Source organism: Clytia hemisphaerica, unplaced genomic scaffold, assembly GCF_902728285.1.
Source record: "Clytia hemisphaerica strain Z4C2 unplaced genomic scaffold, Clytia hemisphaerica genome assembly, whole genome shotgun sequence".
In the NCBI taxonomy this organism is placed as follows: Eukaryota; Metazoa; Cnidaria; class Hydrozoa; order Leptothecata; family Clytiidae; genus Clytia; species Clytia hemisphaerica.
This window is the reverse complement of record NW_027103829.1, coordinates 799,428-818,238: the sequence shown is the minus strand read 5'-3', so window position 1 is coordinate 818,238 and position 18,811 is coordinate 799,428. Positions and strand designations below refer to the sequence as shown.

The following is an 18,811-nucleotide window of genomic DNA, read 5'->3' as shown; positions in this document are numbered from 1 at the left end:
TCGCGGTGAAGAGCGCGGGTTCAAAACTGTCATGTTTTAATTGTTGTTGTTTGTTCAAAAATAACTTGTCTTTTTGCTAAAACCTTTTGTTTTTACAAGCAGGGACACTTTATTACACATTATTTATGCATTTGACATAAATTGCTACAACATCCTAACAGATTTTGCGGGGAGCTGGGGCATACAAGATCGTATGTCTGGAAATTAAAAGATGTCGCGTACAGTAAAATTACGTTCGTTGATACGAGGAAGCATATAGCGGTCAGGAAATGAAAGAAATACGATATGAAACGCCCTAAGTTCTTCGAGTTGAAATTTTTCTACGTTGGTAAATTGCCTGTAATTTCTTACAAAGGAAAACATGTTTTTATTGTGCCTGAAAAACCCTTCCTGAAGGAACTAATAACATGTAATAAAAATTCATTGTTACTCTAAAACGAAAAATATTATCTTTTTGGTAGACTGTCTAGACATAGATCGAACTACATGGTCGAATAAAAACTTTTTGTTGATACACACCGCAAACGAAAATATCTTAAAATGAGAAAAGATTGAAGAACACTATTCTACACGAGTTTCGATGTTATAAAGCGATAGGGAGTAATGTTAAACATTCCGAGGTCTCGGAAGAACACGCAGACCCCCGTCTTTGAAGTACTTAAACAGTCTGGTTTTCTATTCACGGGGGTTTTTGTCTGCACAAGTTTTAAACATAAGCTCTGATATATACGTACAGTGGTATATTTTTCAAGAACCGGGAAGCCCAAAGAAGGCGTATGGTATATATTAGACGTCACGGCTTTTTCCGGGTGTGGGGGCACTGACCTTTTCACGGCCGACGGGGAGGCCGCTGGAGTTTGAAAGAATGCACCCTGTCAGATACGAATTACTCTGTACCAGAGTGTATCTCACTATTATCGTAGCGTAGTTCTCTACGGCAATGAATTTTGAAATTAGCCGTAGATATCGGGTTTGTGTACAGATATAGATATGAATGAATGTTTGGTAAATTTGGGATCCTGTCGAAATGAAATAGCGAGAAAAAAATTCCTATTTTCACTCCGAAAAGTGGCAAAACTGACGAAATGTAGACAACAGATTGAAGAATGTTCTAATTTCCACCCTGAAAAATTTCCAAAATAACCAAAAGTCGACCCTGGAAGATACAAATCTAAAAAATTAGTAAATTTGGGACCCTGTCAAGTTTTTTTAGAGCCAAAAAACGAGACCCTGACCAGCGACACGTCCTCGTTCCCAGTCTCGCTCAAGTGCCTCCACCGGGAGCTTCATTTTCTACGCATCCCGGTCTTTGGTAAGGTACTCGCTACTCGCATATAATAGTTTTTAGAAAAAGTTTCATATCTAACCCTTTCGAAGTTTTGAAATCAATGTTCAGGTCACTACAGTTCTTGATGCGCTCTGGCGAATTACCGTAATTTAAACCTTTCAGATAAAAAAAAGAAATATAAATTAGTTCATAAAATCGTTTTTATGTTTCAATTTTCGAAGTATTGATATATGGAATAATACTAGTTTGAAGAAGATAAACTAGATTGTAAAAATAGTTTCATCATCCATGACAATGAAAAATCTGCTAGGAAAAAAATATCACAGTTCTTGGTTCTTATTTCAAGGAAATAATTTGAATTTGATGATAAATATTCGAGTCCCAGGATTTTCAATATCCGCTTTCGAAAAGAGCTATTTAAGACAAGTTTCTACGTTTTCAAAAAACATGTTATGAGTTTTTCAAGTAAAGAAGGTGAATATCGTAAATAATTTACTTAAGAAATCAAATATAGAAACCACTTTGAAAAAACTAAAATATTTCCCGTTTTCAATAGGTAATATGGTTATTCTTGATATTCATGACGTCATCTTTTATACGGATACGCCGGATGTTTTTGGGGTGTTTCCGTATAAAAGGTTACCTCATGAATATCAAGAGGCCTGGAATAGCAAAGCGACCGAAGCACTTTAGAATAACATTAAGACAGTGGGACTTAAGTAGTTGACCTTCTGTAGGTGTAAGTAAGTGTTGCATTCTCAATATGCGTAAGTTATTTTTCTAGCGGAAACACCCACAGAAATCCGGGATTTGACCCCTCTCTGTTACTAAAAATAGAAACACGGAGGTCAAAATCCGGCTTTTTTCGAGTGATTCCGTTGAAAATATGACGTCATCTTGACTTACGCATATCAAGAATTGTAACGGTTTAAAATTGGGGAAAATCCAAAATTTTTGTCTGAAATTGGAGAAATTTCGACAATTTTGGTAAACCGGGTTAATCATTTTCAGACGATCAGCTTTTCATATTTATCTTTCCAACAATGAAAAGAACAGAACTGGAGAAACCGATTTAAAGCATAGCGAGAAATAAATGAGCATAGATGCAATATGACTAAAATAGCTCTAGGAAATTGAACAGAGAGCGTTAACTTCTACAAATTAATCGTAAAAACTAGAAATATTTTATATCATACCTAAATGATGTTATAAATATGTACATTTGATAAAAATTGACTTCAAAATACATCTGAATTTCTAAATGAAAATACTACCTCAAACATAGGAGAAAAGTCGTAAAAGCAATAAATACATTGCAGTAGGAGTTCATTGGGTAGTTCTGGGAACCCTTTAAGAACTTGACGCTTTTTGAGAACTCTTCGGAACTCAGAATTTGTAAGAGATTGCTTTCTGATGAGACGTTTGATATCACATCGAGCACCTAGAATTTGAATTTTAATGTCCTGTCTTTAATGTAACTATACCTTTTTTTAAATCAATATTTTCTATTGCTGAGCTCAAGGGGCTTCCTTGCTTGCTTTATAAACCCTGGAAAAAGTTCATTTGGGCTTTTTGAAAGAGATGTGGTATCCTATATGTTATCCTATATTGCCTAAATGTGACGGAAAACAATGGTTTAACCCGAAATTCCAGATGTCCGGCGATATTGTAAAGTGAGACCGATTCTTGGTAAGTTTTCCTATGAAGGCAGAATCACCGTTTGGGGTCATCCATATACTACTCTCGCAAAAACTTTCAAAATATTTGACACCCTTTGTACGAAGAAAAACAAACAATAGAAACGAGTCTATAAACAATAGACGTCTGCTTTAGCCACCCCCCCCCCCTTTCACAGCGTACTTAATATATGGATGGCTTCATTGGAGGATTAGGAGAGCTTTTTCATATCTATTGATCATTTGAAATTACTTATATTTTGGCCATCAATAATTTGAAGCTCAAATCACGAAACTTTTTCTGGGCAAACTATCTCTATCTCTCTATTCTTGACATATGTGTGCTGGAAAAGGCTCGGGAAATGCATTCGACGTACCTACATCTACCTAGCCTATCTTAATCACAACACGCAAAGCCGTGTCCGTTTGTTTGGTACAGAATCACCAATCAATCATATCCAAGCTCCGATCAAAATGGCTTACATTTAGTCCAGGATTGAAAGACTTTGATATCCCGTTTTCCTCATCTAAGAAAAATGACAATAGACTCTTAGAGGGTCGACAAGAATGCGAATTCCTGTAGCCAAAACAATAGACCTTTTTATAAATCATGTCACGAACATCACTTGTCTCGTATTCAAACAATTACCATGGTGATTATGTCCTTTTAGGGATTCAGGGGGGGGGTATTGAGTCAGTGTACTGGCCCATAGCTGGTGGGGTGGTGTATTTTTTAGGTTAAATTGAGTTAGTACAGTGTACTAAAAGGGTGGTCCTCTGAGAAAAATACAATGAAAAAGTTAGTACAGTGTACTAAAAGGGTGGTCCTCTGAGAAAAATACAATGAAAAAGTTAGTATACTGTACTAGAAAGGTTGGTGTTCTGATTTGATACACACGAGAAGTTAGTACATTGTACTAATTTCATGGTAAAAACACACAAACCCAGTGAATTCCCATGTATATTTGCCCTAATTTGCCAGGTTCAAGCTGGTCCGAGACCTTCAAGTCAAGGCTGGTTAAGCTATACCTACAAATTGGCACACTGATTTTCTCCCAATGTTTCCTGTTTACTTGATTGGATTTGTTTCAGATTCGCAGCATGCGCAAGTGGAGACCGGCCTTAAGTTCAATCTTGTTTACGTTTTCTTTAAGGCCCTATCTACATTATGGCAACAACAAGAATTTGTGTAAACGTTCGAATCGAAGCTTTATTAAAAAAAATCCGCTCTATTGTTTTATGTTTTTAGTAACCTTGTTGGATTGATGTTAATTGAAAAAAATCTGTATATAAGTGAAATCACCGGGGGGAGGGGGTGAAAACGACTGTACGTTCGGCCAAAAATCAGGTCTCTAAAATTGGTCCCTTACAGTGCAGGAAAAATTTGGCTGAAAAGCGACCCTTATAGTGTAATTTTTCGAATTTTTTTGCCCTTTCAGGGCAAAATCTTTTGAAAATTCTCAAATTTTACCTCAAAATTTGATATTTTATAAAATTTTACAGGGAAAGCACCTTTTTATATATTTTGTATAATATTACATTTGATAAAAGATTTTCCGTTTCAGTTTGTGTACAATGTTATTAAGTCTTTTATTTTTATTTTTCAAAAAAGAAAAACTGCTACAGCTTGCCAGACAATCAGAAATCAAGTCACAAGAAGGGAAATAACTCAAAGTTGGTTTTGAGTGTTTTGACTAATTTGTGCTAATTTCAGCTAATTTCACTGTATATATTTGATTGACTTTGCTTTGTCTGTTTCATTGTTTCAGTGTTTGTACTATATAAGGATTCAAGTATTTTAATATTCAAATCTTTCCTTTTTTATTTTGGTGCTTTTCTTAGCAAAATGCTTCAAAACCTTTGTATATGCTGGCAATTAAACATATCTGGCCAAGAAGAAATTAGAACAGTGCACTATAAGGGGTGGTTTCTAAACTTATCTGATCGAAAAACAGCTAGTACAGTGTACTAAAAGGGTGGTATCAAAGCTCCGGCTGTGGAAGAAAGTTAGTACAGTGTACTAAAAGGGTGGTGTCAAAGCCCCGACCGTGAAAAAAAGTTAGTACAGTGTACTGAAAGGGTGGTGTCAAAGCCCCGACCGTGAAAAAAAGTTAGTACAGTGTACTAAAAAGGGTGGTGGTCTAATTTTTTGGAAAAAAATCCAAAAATCAAGTTAGTACCCTATGGTCCAGTACACTGACTTGGTACCCCCCCCCCTGAGGGATTAAATGATTTTTTTTATGAATATAAAGTAGTTTTATTAAAGTCCGCTGGGAGTTAATCACCATGGCGATATTTTCAAAAAGAGGCAAGTGATGTTCGTAACGTAATTTATGAAAAGGTCTATCATCCACTCCTAGATAGAATATAACGGCTCAAATTCACAATATTGCGTTAAGCGTATTCCATCGCGTTGAGAAAAACCTGTACTGTAGCTTGTTCTCCATGAAGCAATAAATCGTCCCTTTAAGTCTCATCTAGCTATTGGAACAAACAATGTCAAACCATTGGCCACTGACATCTGATCCAATACCATCCTACCAATCGTCCACTTCTCTAGATATCAGAGTAGAGATTGATCCTCATCGCCCAATCATCTTTCATCTTCTTTCTCGTTTCTTTGGACAAAAGAGATTGCTGATACAATTTCAATTCTTCACTGTAGATATCTTCAATAGTATCGTCTTGTAGGAATTGAACAATTCGCTTCGTCGCTTGTAAACACTGTATAAGGAAAATGGGACAGAAGGTTTGTTTAATGAAGAAAAATTAGAACTACCAATTATTAAACTTCTTAAACCCCTAAATCTTTTGATATTGGCGGGTTTATGAATGACGTATTTTCTGCAGCAGATTACCGCAAGTTTTCATGTCTAGATCCACTCGAGGAACACCATAAATCAGCATTTTTCCGTCCATAATTAAACAAGTAAAAACTGCTGTTTTCCAAATTGTTTCAGTTGCTCCTCGTTCCCCATAATAATACATCTAATAAAACTCTAGGCTGCACGCCTCCACATATTATATTTTGATATAGGGGATGTGTTAGCGTAGCGTGTATAAAATCCCCGTTCGAGAGTTACCAAAATTTTCAGTCCAATGAATGTATTAACCTCTAGCCATTCAAATTTTTAATAAATTTAAAGACCTCTCATATAAAACTTACTAATCAAGCCCGAGGGGTACTAGAGCAAAATGGGTTACGGGGATGCGCCGTCGTTTATAATGTGTGTAATACAGTAGTATAGGCGTTATATGATAATACATTTATTGTTACGGGATCTAGTTTGTATAAATGACTGGAAGAATCCGGTGTTCCGGCCTAATAGAATCCCCTTTTTCAAGAAAATTTTTGAAAAAACGAGTCCCACGTAGGGTCCATTTTTCAAACCTCAGCGGAGCACCCCCGTCGGTCGGATTCAGGAATTAAGCTAATTAAGTTTTTGAAACTAAAAAACTACCAAGACTCGGACAGGAATTTTATACACGATACAAGGGATACGTGCAGCCTAATAAAATTCGCGATTGAATCAAATCGAGAAAAACTTCACTTTAACTAACTAGTTTGAATTCTCGAGATCCAGAGGCATTTTTAATACCAAACCAACAAAGTTTTATCCCTAAACCATTTGAATGATTGTAACAGAGCATTCGGTATTTGGTAAACTGCCATAAAAATTCTCTTTTTGTGGATTACGGAAACGACAGTATCCTATATCTTCGAACAGATCCTGATAACTCCACGCAAAGCACATATTCACTCTAACAAAGGCTATGGCATTTTAAATTTTTCATCCAGATTGGAATAAATATTAAGTACACTTTTGAGAGCCGTGATTAGTTGAAGTAAAACAATCGCATCTAAACAGGACGCAATCGTAAACATAAGCAATAGACACGCAGTCGCTGTCGCGGAAAAAGGCAGGGCGGTTTTGAATGTTTTGGCTGAACAACCAAGTCCGATTATCACACCCGCCATATCTCTTTATAGCAGAGCGTTGTGTACGCAGAATGAATGCTTGATCTTTTATGAGATTACAGTGACCTAGACATTAACTAAAAGCTTAAAGAAAAAAATCAAGGTCGAAACAGAAACCTCAAAGCAAGAAAAAACGAGCCGATAGCAATCTTTTATCGGTTGGAAGGAGTTTTATTAAAATAAAAGATAATGAACTGATAAACACGGAAAGTTACCAAATAAACCGAATGGCCGTGCTTCCTTAAATAGTACCATTGGCGTAGAAGACTCCAGGTTATTCGAGCAACCCTTCCTCAAAACTCTCGGTCATTTCAAGTAGAATGCATAGTTTGTACAGGGGTATCCCCCCCCCCCCCCCCCCCCCGAAGCGTATGAGCTCCCTAGGTTTATTCACCCCAACTTTTGTAATGAAATCTTATCCCCCTTGTTTTACAGAAAATTCGTTTCGAAGAAAACTCGCTCTATGCACCACCTAAGTGATCAAAGAGTAAAAAAACTATTTAGTCACAAGCCAAAAATTTCACAAAATAATAATATAACTAGCTTTATACACATGATAGAGTTTCGTAGTTTGGTGGTACGTATTCTTTACAGACTGCGACCTTTTTTTAATGATAAAATTAACCAAATTTCCAACACCCATCCTTTCTTATTTGAATCCCGCCTACACTCCCATTCCCCCAGTTTTTAAGTTAAATCTACCCCCTCCCCTACAAAGGCCCCCCAAAAAATTGGCATTCCCCTTATTGAAAAGGGAGAGCTATGAAGATGAGATTCTCCTTGGGTTTGCTTACTCAACTAATAAAATTTCCGATTTTAGTTGTTCGGAGTGGTTCTTAATCCACATAGAGCTAAGTTTGGGCAAAATTCATATGCACTCATCTATCTTATGTACCCATCCTTCATATGTACCCATATAATGAGTAAATATGGTACAAATGAGATATGGGTACATGAGAACGATGGGTATATATGGTACAAAAGAAGGATGGGTACAAATGTGGGATGGGTACGTATGAAGGATAGGTACATGAGACGGATGAATACATATGAAGGATAGGTGTAAATGAGGAATGGGTACATGAGACAGATAGGTATAAATGAATGATGGAGGCAAATTAGGAATGATACATATGAATGATGGGTACAAATGAAGGATGGGTACAAATGAAGAATGGGTACATAAGAAGAATACACCCCCTTCTCACAGACCCGGTAGGATTTTTTCAGCCAGTGGGGATAAAAATAACGGACTGAAACTCGATGGGGATTGATATTCCCACATGTTTTATGGCTGGGGATGTCAATTCTTTTGTTTTCAGTCAGACAATTAAGTGGGGATGAGAAAATAGTATAATATTTTGCAGTGAGGATTGGTTTATTTGATTATTTTCAGTGGGACAAAATTGGGGGATGATTTTCTACCGAGGACGATATTTTGGCCAATTTTTCCAGTGGGAAGGGGTCCCAGTGGGTCTGTGAGAAGGGTGCGTAAGAATGGGTACATGCGAAGGATGGGTACAAATGAAGGTTGGGTACAAATGTAGGATGGGTAAAAATTCTAAACTTACATGGGTCGAGTTTGTAGCCAGTTGTAACATTCGTTTTTCGATATCTTCACTGAAAGAATTGACACCATACATGTCCAGTACCAAACCACGATCAAAGCTGGTTGCTGCAGAATAGTGACCTCCTAAATACATCATTGAATGGGCCTAAAGAGAACAAAAATCACGGTCGCAAAACAAATAATTGGTTAATTCCCAATATAACTGTCTTTCTACCCTGGACATTTTCATTCTCAGTTCCTTTTTCTTACCAGGAGTCTTCTGTTGAATATTCTCAAGTGTTTTTCAATCGAGTTCAGCGGGTCGAAATTTAATTCAAAGATTTTGTTGGAAGGAGCAAAACAAAGATTTCAAATTAAGTGACTTACAAGCCCTCTACCCACTATCTTGGGAAGGAGATGTGTCACACATCCAATCGGCGTCAAATCTAGTTTGTTGAACATCAAGTCAAACGATGCCTGAAAAAAATAAACCAAAAATATTTTGACGTTTTTACTGCCAACCTAGCATACTCACTCTCATACCTTTTTATCTTAAAGGACTCGTTTCTGTTAAGCATGGTCAATTAACAAGATGCCACTGAATACTGATTTAACATTTTCGCCGATGAGCATATCTGAATGGGGCATTGAAATTTCTATTTTTTTGGAGGATACAGGAAATTTTCTTTGAAAGATACCAGAAATTTTCCTTGAAAACTACAAGACGTTTTCCTTGAAAAATACAAGACATTTATTTTGCTTTAGAAAAACAGGACATTTTCCTTGCAAAGCAGAGGATATTTTCCTTGAAAAATACAAGAAATTTTCTTTGAGAAACATAGAATATTATGGTCGAGAAATACAAGACATTTTCCTTGCAAACGCAGGATATTTTCCATGAAAAATACAAGACATTTCTCTTGAGATGAGAAACACAAGATATTTTCCTTGAGAAATACAAGACATTTTTCCTTGAAAAATACAAGACATTTTTCCTTGAAAAATACAAGATATTTTTCTTTAGAAACACAAGATATTTTCCTTGACAAATACAAGATATTTTCTTTGACAAATACAAGACATTTTACTTGAAAAATACAAGAAATTTTCTTTGAGAAACACAGAATACATGTTTTTCTTTTTATAAGCAAGTGTCTGCCCCTACATCAAGCTCGCATTATGCTTAGCATTCTATTGTTCTCAAACAATAGAGCCATTGTTTAGGTACCAAAAACTGAGCCTGCATATGCTTATAAACGTTATGCTTATAAAAGAAAAAACATGTATTGTGGTTGAGAAATACAAGACATTTTCCTTGCAAAAGCAGGATATTTTCCATGAAAAATACAAGACATTTCTCTTGAGAAACACAGGATACTCTACTTGAAAAATATAAGACATTTTCCTTGCAAATCTCAAGATATTTTCCATGGAAAAGACAAGACATTTTTCTTGAGAAACATAAGATATTTTCCTTGAGAAATACAAGACATTTTTCCTTGACAAATACAAGACATTTTTCTTTAGAAACACAAAATATTTTCCTTGACAAATACAAGACATTTTTCTTAAGAAACAGAAGATAATTTCCTTGACAAATACAAGACATTTTCCTTAAGAAATATTCTGCGTCTCTTCAACGAAAAAAAAATTTTTTTTCATTGACATTTTTTTAAGAAACACGGATATTTTCTTGAGAAATATTTTATTTGAAAAATACATGACATTTTCCTTGAGAAATACAGAATATCTTTGTTGAAAATCTTCGTTAAAAATATAATCCTTGAGAAAGGCAAGATATTTTCCTCAGAAAATACAAGATATTTTTTTTGAGAAACACAGGATATAGTCCTTGGAAAATACGAGTCATTTCCCATTAAAAATACAAGATAATTTCTTTGAAAAAAAACATTTCGCTTGAAAATAAAAGACAGTTCCTTGAAAAATATAAATCTGTTTCTTGGAAAATGCACTTTACAAAGGCTTAAAACTTCATTTAGAAATACATTCATTAATTCTTTCTTGGCAAAAATTACTTTGCTTTGAAAACATAAATAGTTTTCTTATGGAAATACACAAAATATCCTCAGTTAAACTAATCCTTTTTATCATATCATAATATCATTATAGTTATATTAATTAAATTCTAAAAGATACTTCTAAAGTATTCATCTTGCTGGTGTCTCCTTAAATATTACTAAGATTTTTAGGTTTTTAATAATACATATTTTTAAAAATATAAAATAAAACATACCTTGGCAGAAGAGTAAGAGAAATCTGATCCAACCACCAGACTCGCTCCGAATTCGAAAGCTGGCCCATTGACAGCACATACAATAGGCTTTGTGAAGCTGAACCAGGTTGTAAAGAAATTCCTAGAAAAGAACAAGAACTAGTCTTTCAGTCATCATGCTAATCTTCCTCTTTTATTTTGACAAAATTTAGGCTCTGAAAATTAAATATCTGCTTCACAAGGTGTTTTTATTGCTTATTTTGATGACAGATGTAAGTCAATAAGAAATAAGAAAGTCAATAAGATTTTTCATCTCGTAGAAGCCTAGTTTTCCTTAAATTTTACCCTCCAATATAAAAATTTTAAATTAAAGTTATTTCAGGAAACATTTTAGGTTGAAAATAGTTCTATTTTGGTATAATTATCTGGGATAAAAACAGAGTTGAAAGAGATATTTTGACAAATTGCGTTTCTTCCCATATTCTGAAGAGCACAATCCATGAAAGTTAATCGTCACGAAAAGCAAAAATTTCCATTCAGAAAAAGTTTCTTCCCTAGAGTACTGAAAATTTCCTTTGGAGAGTTACTAAAGGTAGTAGAATATGCTACTTAGTTTGGTAAGAGAGCAGAACAAACAACAAAGACATTGAAAAAGTTTTACTTTACCTTAAACAAGATATCAGATCGTTGACAAGTATTTTATAAGTTTTGTCATCAGAGCACTCCACGAATTCACTGTAGTCAATACCAGAGCAAAAATAATCTCCACTACTACAAAAAAGAACTGCCTTGATGGTATCATTTTTCTTTGCTTTTATCATATGATTTCTGATTGCATCCAGCATCTGAAACAACAAAATTGCAAAAGATCATGGCTTAAATAGTGTCACATCTTATAATTTCTGGAATATTTTTGTAGTTCTGATTTTAAATCCCAGAAGCATATTTAAATCTAATGGAAAAACAATTTAAAAAAAAGAGTGCGAGGATACCATTATTATTCTATTGTGATTTCAAATCAGTATGAAATTGAAAGCGGGAGGAAATGTATGGGGCCGAAAAAATAGTAGTTTGTATTTATTTTCCTTAAGCAATAATACCTTCCATCTATTTGCTGAATAAAATAAAGCATTTGGTAACTTGTTGGCTCAAACTTTTTGTATACTCACATCAGTTGTCAATATATTGTGTCTCCTGGCATTATTCAAAGTGATCGTCATATAACCTTTATCTATTTCACATAATACCAATTTTGATGGTTCGTTTCTCCCTCTATAATAACTATCTGAAACTGTCCTACGCCCATTCAATTTTTTATTTGGTACATTATTGTCCATTGGTTTTATATCATTATTATTGAGGTTATTATCATAACAATCAAAAAGTCCATTTATCTTATTCAGACAAGTATTTTCAGGTTCATTGTCTTTGATTCGTGTAGAAGTGTATCTCGGATTAGTTTTTCACTTTCACTTAATCCTTTTCTTTTGAATGGAGGTGTAATTGATTTATCATTAGTATCTGGTTCAGACGAGGATGGTGTCAGTTTACGTTTGTGTTTATTCTTGCGTGTCAATAACATTTTAACATGGACTGTCTTTGCTTTAGCTGTTCGTATAAGCTGATGTGGATTGGCACCTTAAAGATAATTTTAAAAAATGTCATATATTTTGAGATTTCAAACATTTAAATTCATCCTCTCTCCCCAAGGCAGAATAACTGGCTCTCATTCTAATAACATTGCTTACCTGGTATGGGCTTGGCCTGTCTATGAAATTGTTCAATCAGGTCTCCACAAGAAAGAAGATTTTCCACTGGTTCCCAAGTAGGATTTTCAAATCCTTTCCAATACACTAAAAATTCTTCTTTCCCTTTGTGAGCTCGATGGCAAACTATGCGTTCAACCTTGAAACATAATTGAAAAGCTGAGGAGGTTATTTCCTTAAATCTTTACTCAAGAATTGACACACTTAAAGTACTGATTTTAAATTGTGAGCAGATTTATCAGTTTTATGAATTTGTTTTTATCTATGAATATTTTACTGATGATGGGAAGAAAAGTTCTATGTTTAAGAAAAAACAAAAATAAAGCTTTGGTGGGATCAACGTGAATGATTTTTGAATTTGGTTTATTGACCAGTATAACAAGACAACAACAAAATATTATTCAAAACTTGTAACAAGAACTAAACAAAAAAGATACTGACCTCAAATATTTTTGTTGTATCCACTTGCATGGTAATAATTGTTCATTTTCAAAAGGACTTTAATTTTTTCTGAAAAGTAAACATATTTTAGTGATAGGAAACTCATACTGAAATTGAAACATTACGGTATAAACGGTGACATTCTAAACTGGATATCAGACTTTCTCCATGATAGAACTCAATGTGACGTTGTTCGAGGTACTTCATCTAAACATTCAGCAGTCATTTCAGGTGTCCCCAAGGTACCGTTCTCGGCCCCCTCCTGTTTCTCGCCTATATCAATGATATGCCATTAGAAACGAATTCAAAACTTGCTTTATTCGCTGACGATTCTTACCTGTACCGGAAAATAATGTCATCCAAAGACGCAAAACAACTGCAAAATGATTTAAATAAACTCGTTCTTTGGGAGCAAAAATGGTCAATGGAATTTCATCCAGAAAAGTGCTGCTAGCTGCTGAGGATAACAAACAAACGTAAGATCATCAACGCTGATTATCAAATCCATGGAAAAGAGATTGAGAAAGTTGATAAAGCGAAATACCTTGGTGTGACATTGCAAAAAGGCCTGTTGTGGAATACACATGTATCAAATATCTGTGCAAAAGCAAACAATACTGGTTCAATACCAGAAATCTTGTCAAGAGTAACCCAGAAATGCGGCTTAAATGCTTTAAAATCTTCATAAGACCAACATTAGAGTATGCATCAACTGTTTGGGACCCAGCTGGAAATGAAACTTTAAAAGCTAAAATTGAAATGGTTCAGAGAAAGAGTTTGCGCTGGATCTACAGCTCGTGGCAACAGACTGTAAGCCCAACAATGTAAAGAAGAAAAGCTGACCTTGAAACTCTAGACGAACGTAGATGCAGAGCTCGGTAAAATGCTACACGAAATATATCATTCAACATAACAGGTAAATAGAGAAATGATACCAATAAAGCAAAGATGTGCTAATACAAAGTTTAACCCTATCCAAAGACAGGATAAAGATATACGCAAACTCTTTTACACCAAATACGGTGGGGCTCTGGAACAAATTACCAACAAAATTGACAAACAAAAAGACCTGGATATTTTTAAGAAAGAAATGGATAAAATCAATTAGCGATTTTTAATCCTATTAAAATATTCAAAATTTTAAACATTATCTTATTTATTTTTACCCACAATTGCGAATATAAACCTTTGTCAAGCTCTAACCAAATTCACAACTCACTTCAGCTTTTCTCAACTTCTCGATTTTACTTCCTTCGACTAACTTCAATGCCAGATTACACCTTTCCAATATACTGAGCCACGGAGGTGTTTTTAGATTAGAGGCTAATATTTTTATCTAGATCTTTATATGTACATAATAACTTTGATTTTTACTATTTATTACTATTATTTTATTATTTCTATTTTTTTATATATTATAAATTTAGGCTACATTCTTAATATTTTTCATTTTATTAATCATATTTTTTGTTACATTGGCGAGAATAACTTTGTATAAAGTTTTTGCTAATCAAATAATAGAAATAGAAATCATGAATCATGAAGACAATTGGCTTATAGCAGGCTTTGACCATGTTTCAAGAAAAAAACACTACAAGGTATTTAATAAAAGGGTGATAGTTTGGGTGATAGTTTGGTTGTTTTTTTTTAGAAAACTTATGTTGTAAATAAATCTGAAATTTTTATTATTGGAAAGAGAAAAACCTAAATTATGTTTTTAGCTATCACACATCAAGTTTGCTTCACCCATTCAACAAAAATTGAAAAAAGGAAAAATAAAAAAAATCTTTCCAGGAAAAGGGTTTTTCTTAAAAAATAGAAGGTACTAAAATTATAACTGATAGAATAAACCCACAAACCTTTACCCAATGTTGCACCCTAAAAGTAGAGTGCTGCTTACGCATGACAAGCTCCTTGGATTGTAGAGGGATAATGAGATTTGATTTTTAAGCCAACAGAACAGAAAATTACATCTTTATAACCTGACTTAAACTCAAAAGTTTGCAAATTTACTTTTCTGTGACTTGAATCAGCTCCGTTACAACATCATTGAAAGGGTATATAATAAACAGGTAACTTCAATGAAATGAACTTTGTTAAAAGAGATTCTCTTGTACTGATCCCCCTAACAGTACAGTCAATATTTGAGGTATTACAAAAATCTCAATTTTTGAGGAATTTTTGCCTTAAAATCGGTTTGTTTTTAACACAAGGTCTTAGCAACGGGTACCCCGGGCATAGTTACAGGGCATTGAGAAAAAATCCTAACATAGAATTTCAAAAAGATTCACACTATCATATTCTACATTACAAAATACACCTGTTCTATGTTGGGTTTTTATCTCAGTGCTTTGTAGGCTTATTAATTATCGTCATACAAAGTAAATAAAACCCCCTGGAAATCTTTAGGTTTTGATAAGCAAAATACTTACTTACTGTTGTTTACTTTTCAGGCATTCATCCAATTAGAATTCACGCTCAAAAACTTTCAATCAATCAAAATTCAGCTGTGGCATGGCAAATAATCCAATCAGAATCTAAAAACTTACAGCCAATCAGAATTTGTTAGCAAGCGGTGTACAGATTCCTGTAACACGAAAAGAAAGTGAAAGTAAAGGTGGAAATGTATTTTACTTTTTTACTTTTTTCGACGTGATTTGTATATATTAGAACAGAAAGAATTTATTGAAAAAATACACATTTCAACATTAAAATCTTAAAATCTCTTTTATTGTTAAGTATCCCAGGGGCTCAACGTTGAAAGAAAAATAAGCGGGCAGAACAGCCTCGAAGTTTAATCTCGGGATTGAAAAAACCTGGAGGAAACCTTTTCCGTACATGTAATGTAGCTAAGGAATTAAAAAAAAAGGCATTTAAAGTGAAACAAGACGGCGGAGAAGAAGTGATTGGAGGTTTTTGTAATTAGACAGCATGACAAAGGTTTGTTATATTTTAGCATCACAAAGACAAAATCAGGAAGTAAGGTAAACTGCGTTTTGACTGCTTTTATAATTATTTTTCTAATACAAAATAATTTCAAACTTGACATCACTGCCTGTTGACCATTTGAAAGATAACGCTACAAAGCAAATTATTGGTATAAGCCATGATACTGTGAAGGGATTATCATAGCTTCAGTCAGGTTTCTAACTCCCCCAACAAAGTAAGGTCCCCCCCAACAATTTAACCCCCCAAAAAATTGCCTTGTGCTAGGTCCCCTAACATTGTTCTCCCATCATCAAAAATATATGAGAGTAAAGTACTGATAAATGAAAACTAAATTTTACATGTATTAATATTTAATGTTTACAAATCTTTTGCTTTTTATATTTCATTTTAATAGTAAGATAAAGATCTTTTGAAATTAGCTGAACAGCCCCCAGAGTCTCAGTCAGATCATCTAGCCCCCCCCCCCCCACATCTAGGTCCCCCCAAATATTTTGGTAATTTTAGCCCCCAGGTTCTTTGAAGGCCAAAATATTTCTTAGCCCCCAAAAGTAAGGGGGCTGAAGCTATGGATTATGCAATAATTATGCCACTATTTATGCTGGTTGAATGGTATCAGTCAGCCAGTGTGGGAACGATGCAAAGTCCACACCAAATTGTCATTCTGTTATTTGTTTCAACTGATGTCTACACCAAAACGCAAGAAAATGCCGGGGTTCCAGGGATATTTGTTTCCCATGCTGAAATTGCTCAAAAATAAGCTTTATATTATTTGGAGGGCTTGGTGTCCGGGCCAGGCAGGTAAGGCGTCACAAATGCAGAGCCCGATTAAGAGGGTGCATCGTCGGGCACCCTCAACTGCTCTAACTTGGGACAATTGGTCAAATCTTGGAACTGTTGATTTCCGGGCAGTATTACACTTACTGTTTAAATTCTTTGACAACAAGTTTGTTTTAATACTTAACCCAAGATATCAATCAACTTTCACCCTATCTAATCACAACCAATGTATTTTTCAAGCCTTTCAAGTACATAATTGAAGAATTATTAACAATTTAATCACCACTCAACATTTGAAACCCTCTTGACCCTTTTTCAGTTTCACTGTTTTCAAGATTTTTCTGAAATTGCCCGTACGGTGTGAAATAGGTCTCCGAGCCCGGCTCAATCCCCAATGCAGCAACTTGGTTTCAAACCATCCTCACCGCTTGGCCAATAGGACACGACAACGCCGTCTTCACAAATTCGACCCCACCTGAAAGTACCTTCGGTTCGAAGCTCCGTATGCTACGCAGACCAGCTAACTGAGACGAGTGGTCGCAAATGGACTCTTGATATTGGCTGTTTTTACTTATGTTTAATCACTTTGACAAATCTTGTTTGATCTTCCACCAAGTTTTCAATCCATTTCTCTGTTCATATATATCACAAAAATAGATATATATGTCTAGAAAAGCTGCATCTGACAAAAGTAATTAAAATAAACCATTTCACGACATCTCTTTTAATGTCTTGCTCCCTCGGGCTTTTATCTAACAGCCGTGCGATGAGATGAAAATATGTCAGCAAGAGCCGGGTACTTGATGTAAGTGGAGAAAAGAGCTACTAATCCCCGCAAAAATTTATTCCCTTGAGGTAGCGCATAAAAACCACCCCCGCGTAAAGGTAATAGATAATAGGTAATATTTCGATTTAAAAGCCTACTCGGTGCGAAAGAGAAATTGTGTATTTTTAAATATGTGGTTCATTAAACTCAAATCAAACGACTTTGGATTGGAGGTTCGGTGAAATGGTGGTGGAATGGCCGTCCCATGTTGGAGCAGTTGACGGTATTTTACAGACCTATATATATTGACATACCAGGGTTAGCCCCAACCATAAGGGTAGCCTTACCAGGGCCTAGAGCCCTATAGTTACCTACAAATGCCACTCCCAACCCTAGACTCTTGAACTCCAACCCCCTGACCCTAATTGATCCTGACCCTAATCAATATAAACAATTTTCACCCGTACGGATTGAATAACAAAATATCTACTTTCACCCGTACAAAAGAGTCAGCACCTACCTGGTGAGGGTAGCATATCCACATTGCTATCTATTATCCGCAGTATGTTAATTAAATGAATTTGGAGGTTTGGTGAAATGGTGGCCGAATGGCTATCCCATGTTTTGTCAGATAGTCCCAAGTTAGAGCAGTTGACGGCAGGTGTGGAGGTTACTCCTTTGTTGAACATATTCCTAACCCCTAAGAGTAGGGCACACAAAGGCGCGTATTATACACACGTTCTTCACACACTTGTTGGGGATTCATTTGTTGTTCAAGGTATGATTTTCTTGAAAAAATAGGACTTGACATCCTCAAAATTAAAATCAATAGACCTCATTTCGCCTTTCCATCCGCCATCTTGAATTGTATGCAAAAATACAGCAACGAAAAAGCTGTGGTTGGATTTAGTTGGAAAATATCAGTCAGGAACAATGTCTTACTTAAGACATCATGTCTTAATTTGGACATATGTTCTAAATAAAAAATGTCCTTACTAGGCCATTTTTCTATTTTTGCCTATAACTCAAAATCAAGAAAAATGCGCACTTTCTTACCATCGCCAATCGAAAGAGCACCAAAAAATAAAGGTTCTAGGTGATTTTCAAATATTTTGGTCAAAGGGATCAAATATCTTATCCTAGCCCTAAAGCCTGTTTTACAGATTGTACGTTCAAAGACACATAGAGAAAAAACCCTTCCGCAGATTTTGAAGAAATTTTCAACATATACCGACTAAATGTTGCTCTTTCGATAGGTTAGGTATGTTATTAACATGCGCATTTTCCTGTAAAATGTCTAAAATAGGGGTTCAAATAAAAAATGTCCTACTTAGTCCATCTATGGCCTAATTAGGACATAAAATAATGTCCTTCCTAGGCCATTGTC

The 18,811-nt window shown here is 35.0% G+C and overlaps 1 protein-coding gene across 1 annotated transcript; it reads right to left on the bottom strand.

Annotated features, from left to right (window-relative positions):
* Nucleotides 1–1,474: 1,474 nt before the first annotated feature.
* Nucleotides 1,475–13,001, bottom strand: LOC136806805 (chromodomain Y-like protein 2). Its single transcript, XM_067063385.1, has 8 exons — nt 12,933–13,001; nt 12,474–12,630; nt 11,895–12,363; nt 11,392–11,570; nt 10,747–10,867; nt 8,880–8,969; nt 8,515–8,658; nt 1,475–5,688 (listed from the first exon to the last, which is right to left on the bottom strand). Exons 3-8 carry the CDS (start codon nt 12,060–12,062, stop codon nt 5,521–5,523), a joined length of 870 nt encoding a protein of 289 aa, XP_066919486.1. The 5' UTR covers nt 12,063–12,363; nt 12,474–12,630; nt 12,933–13,001; the 3' UTR covers nt 1,475–5,520.
* Nucleotides 13,002–18,811: the final 5,810 nt, after the last annotated feature.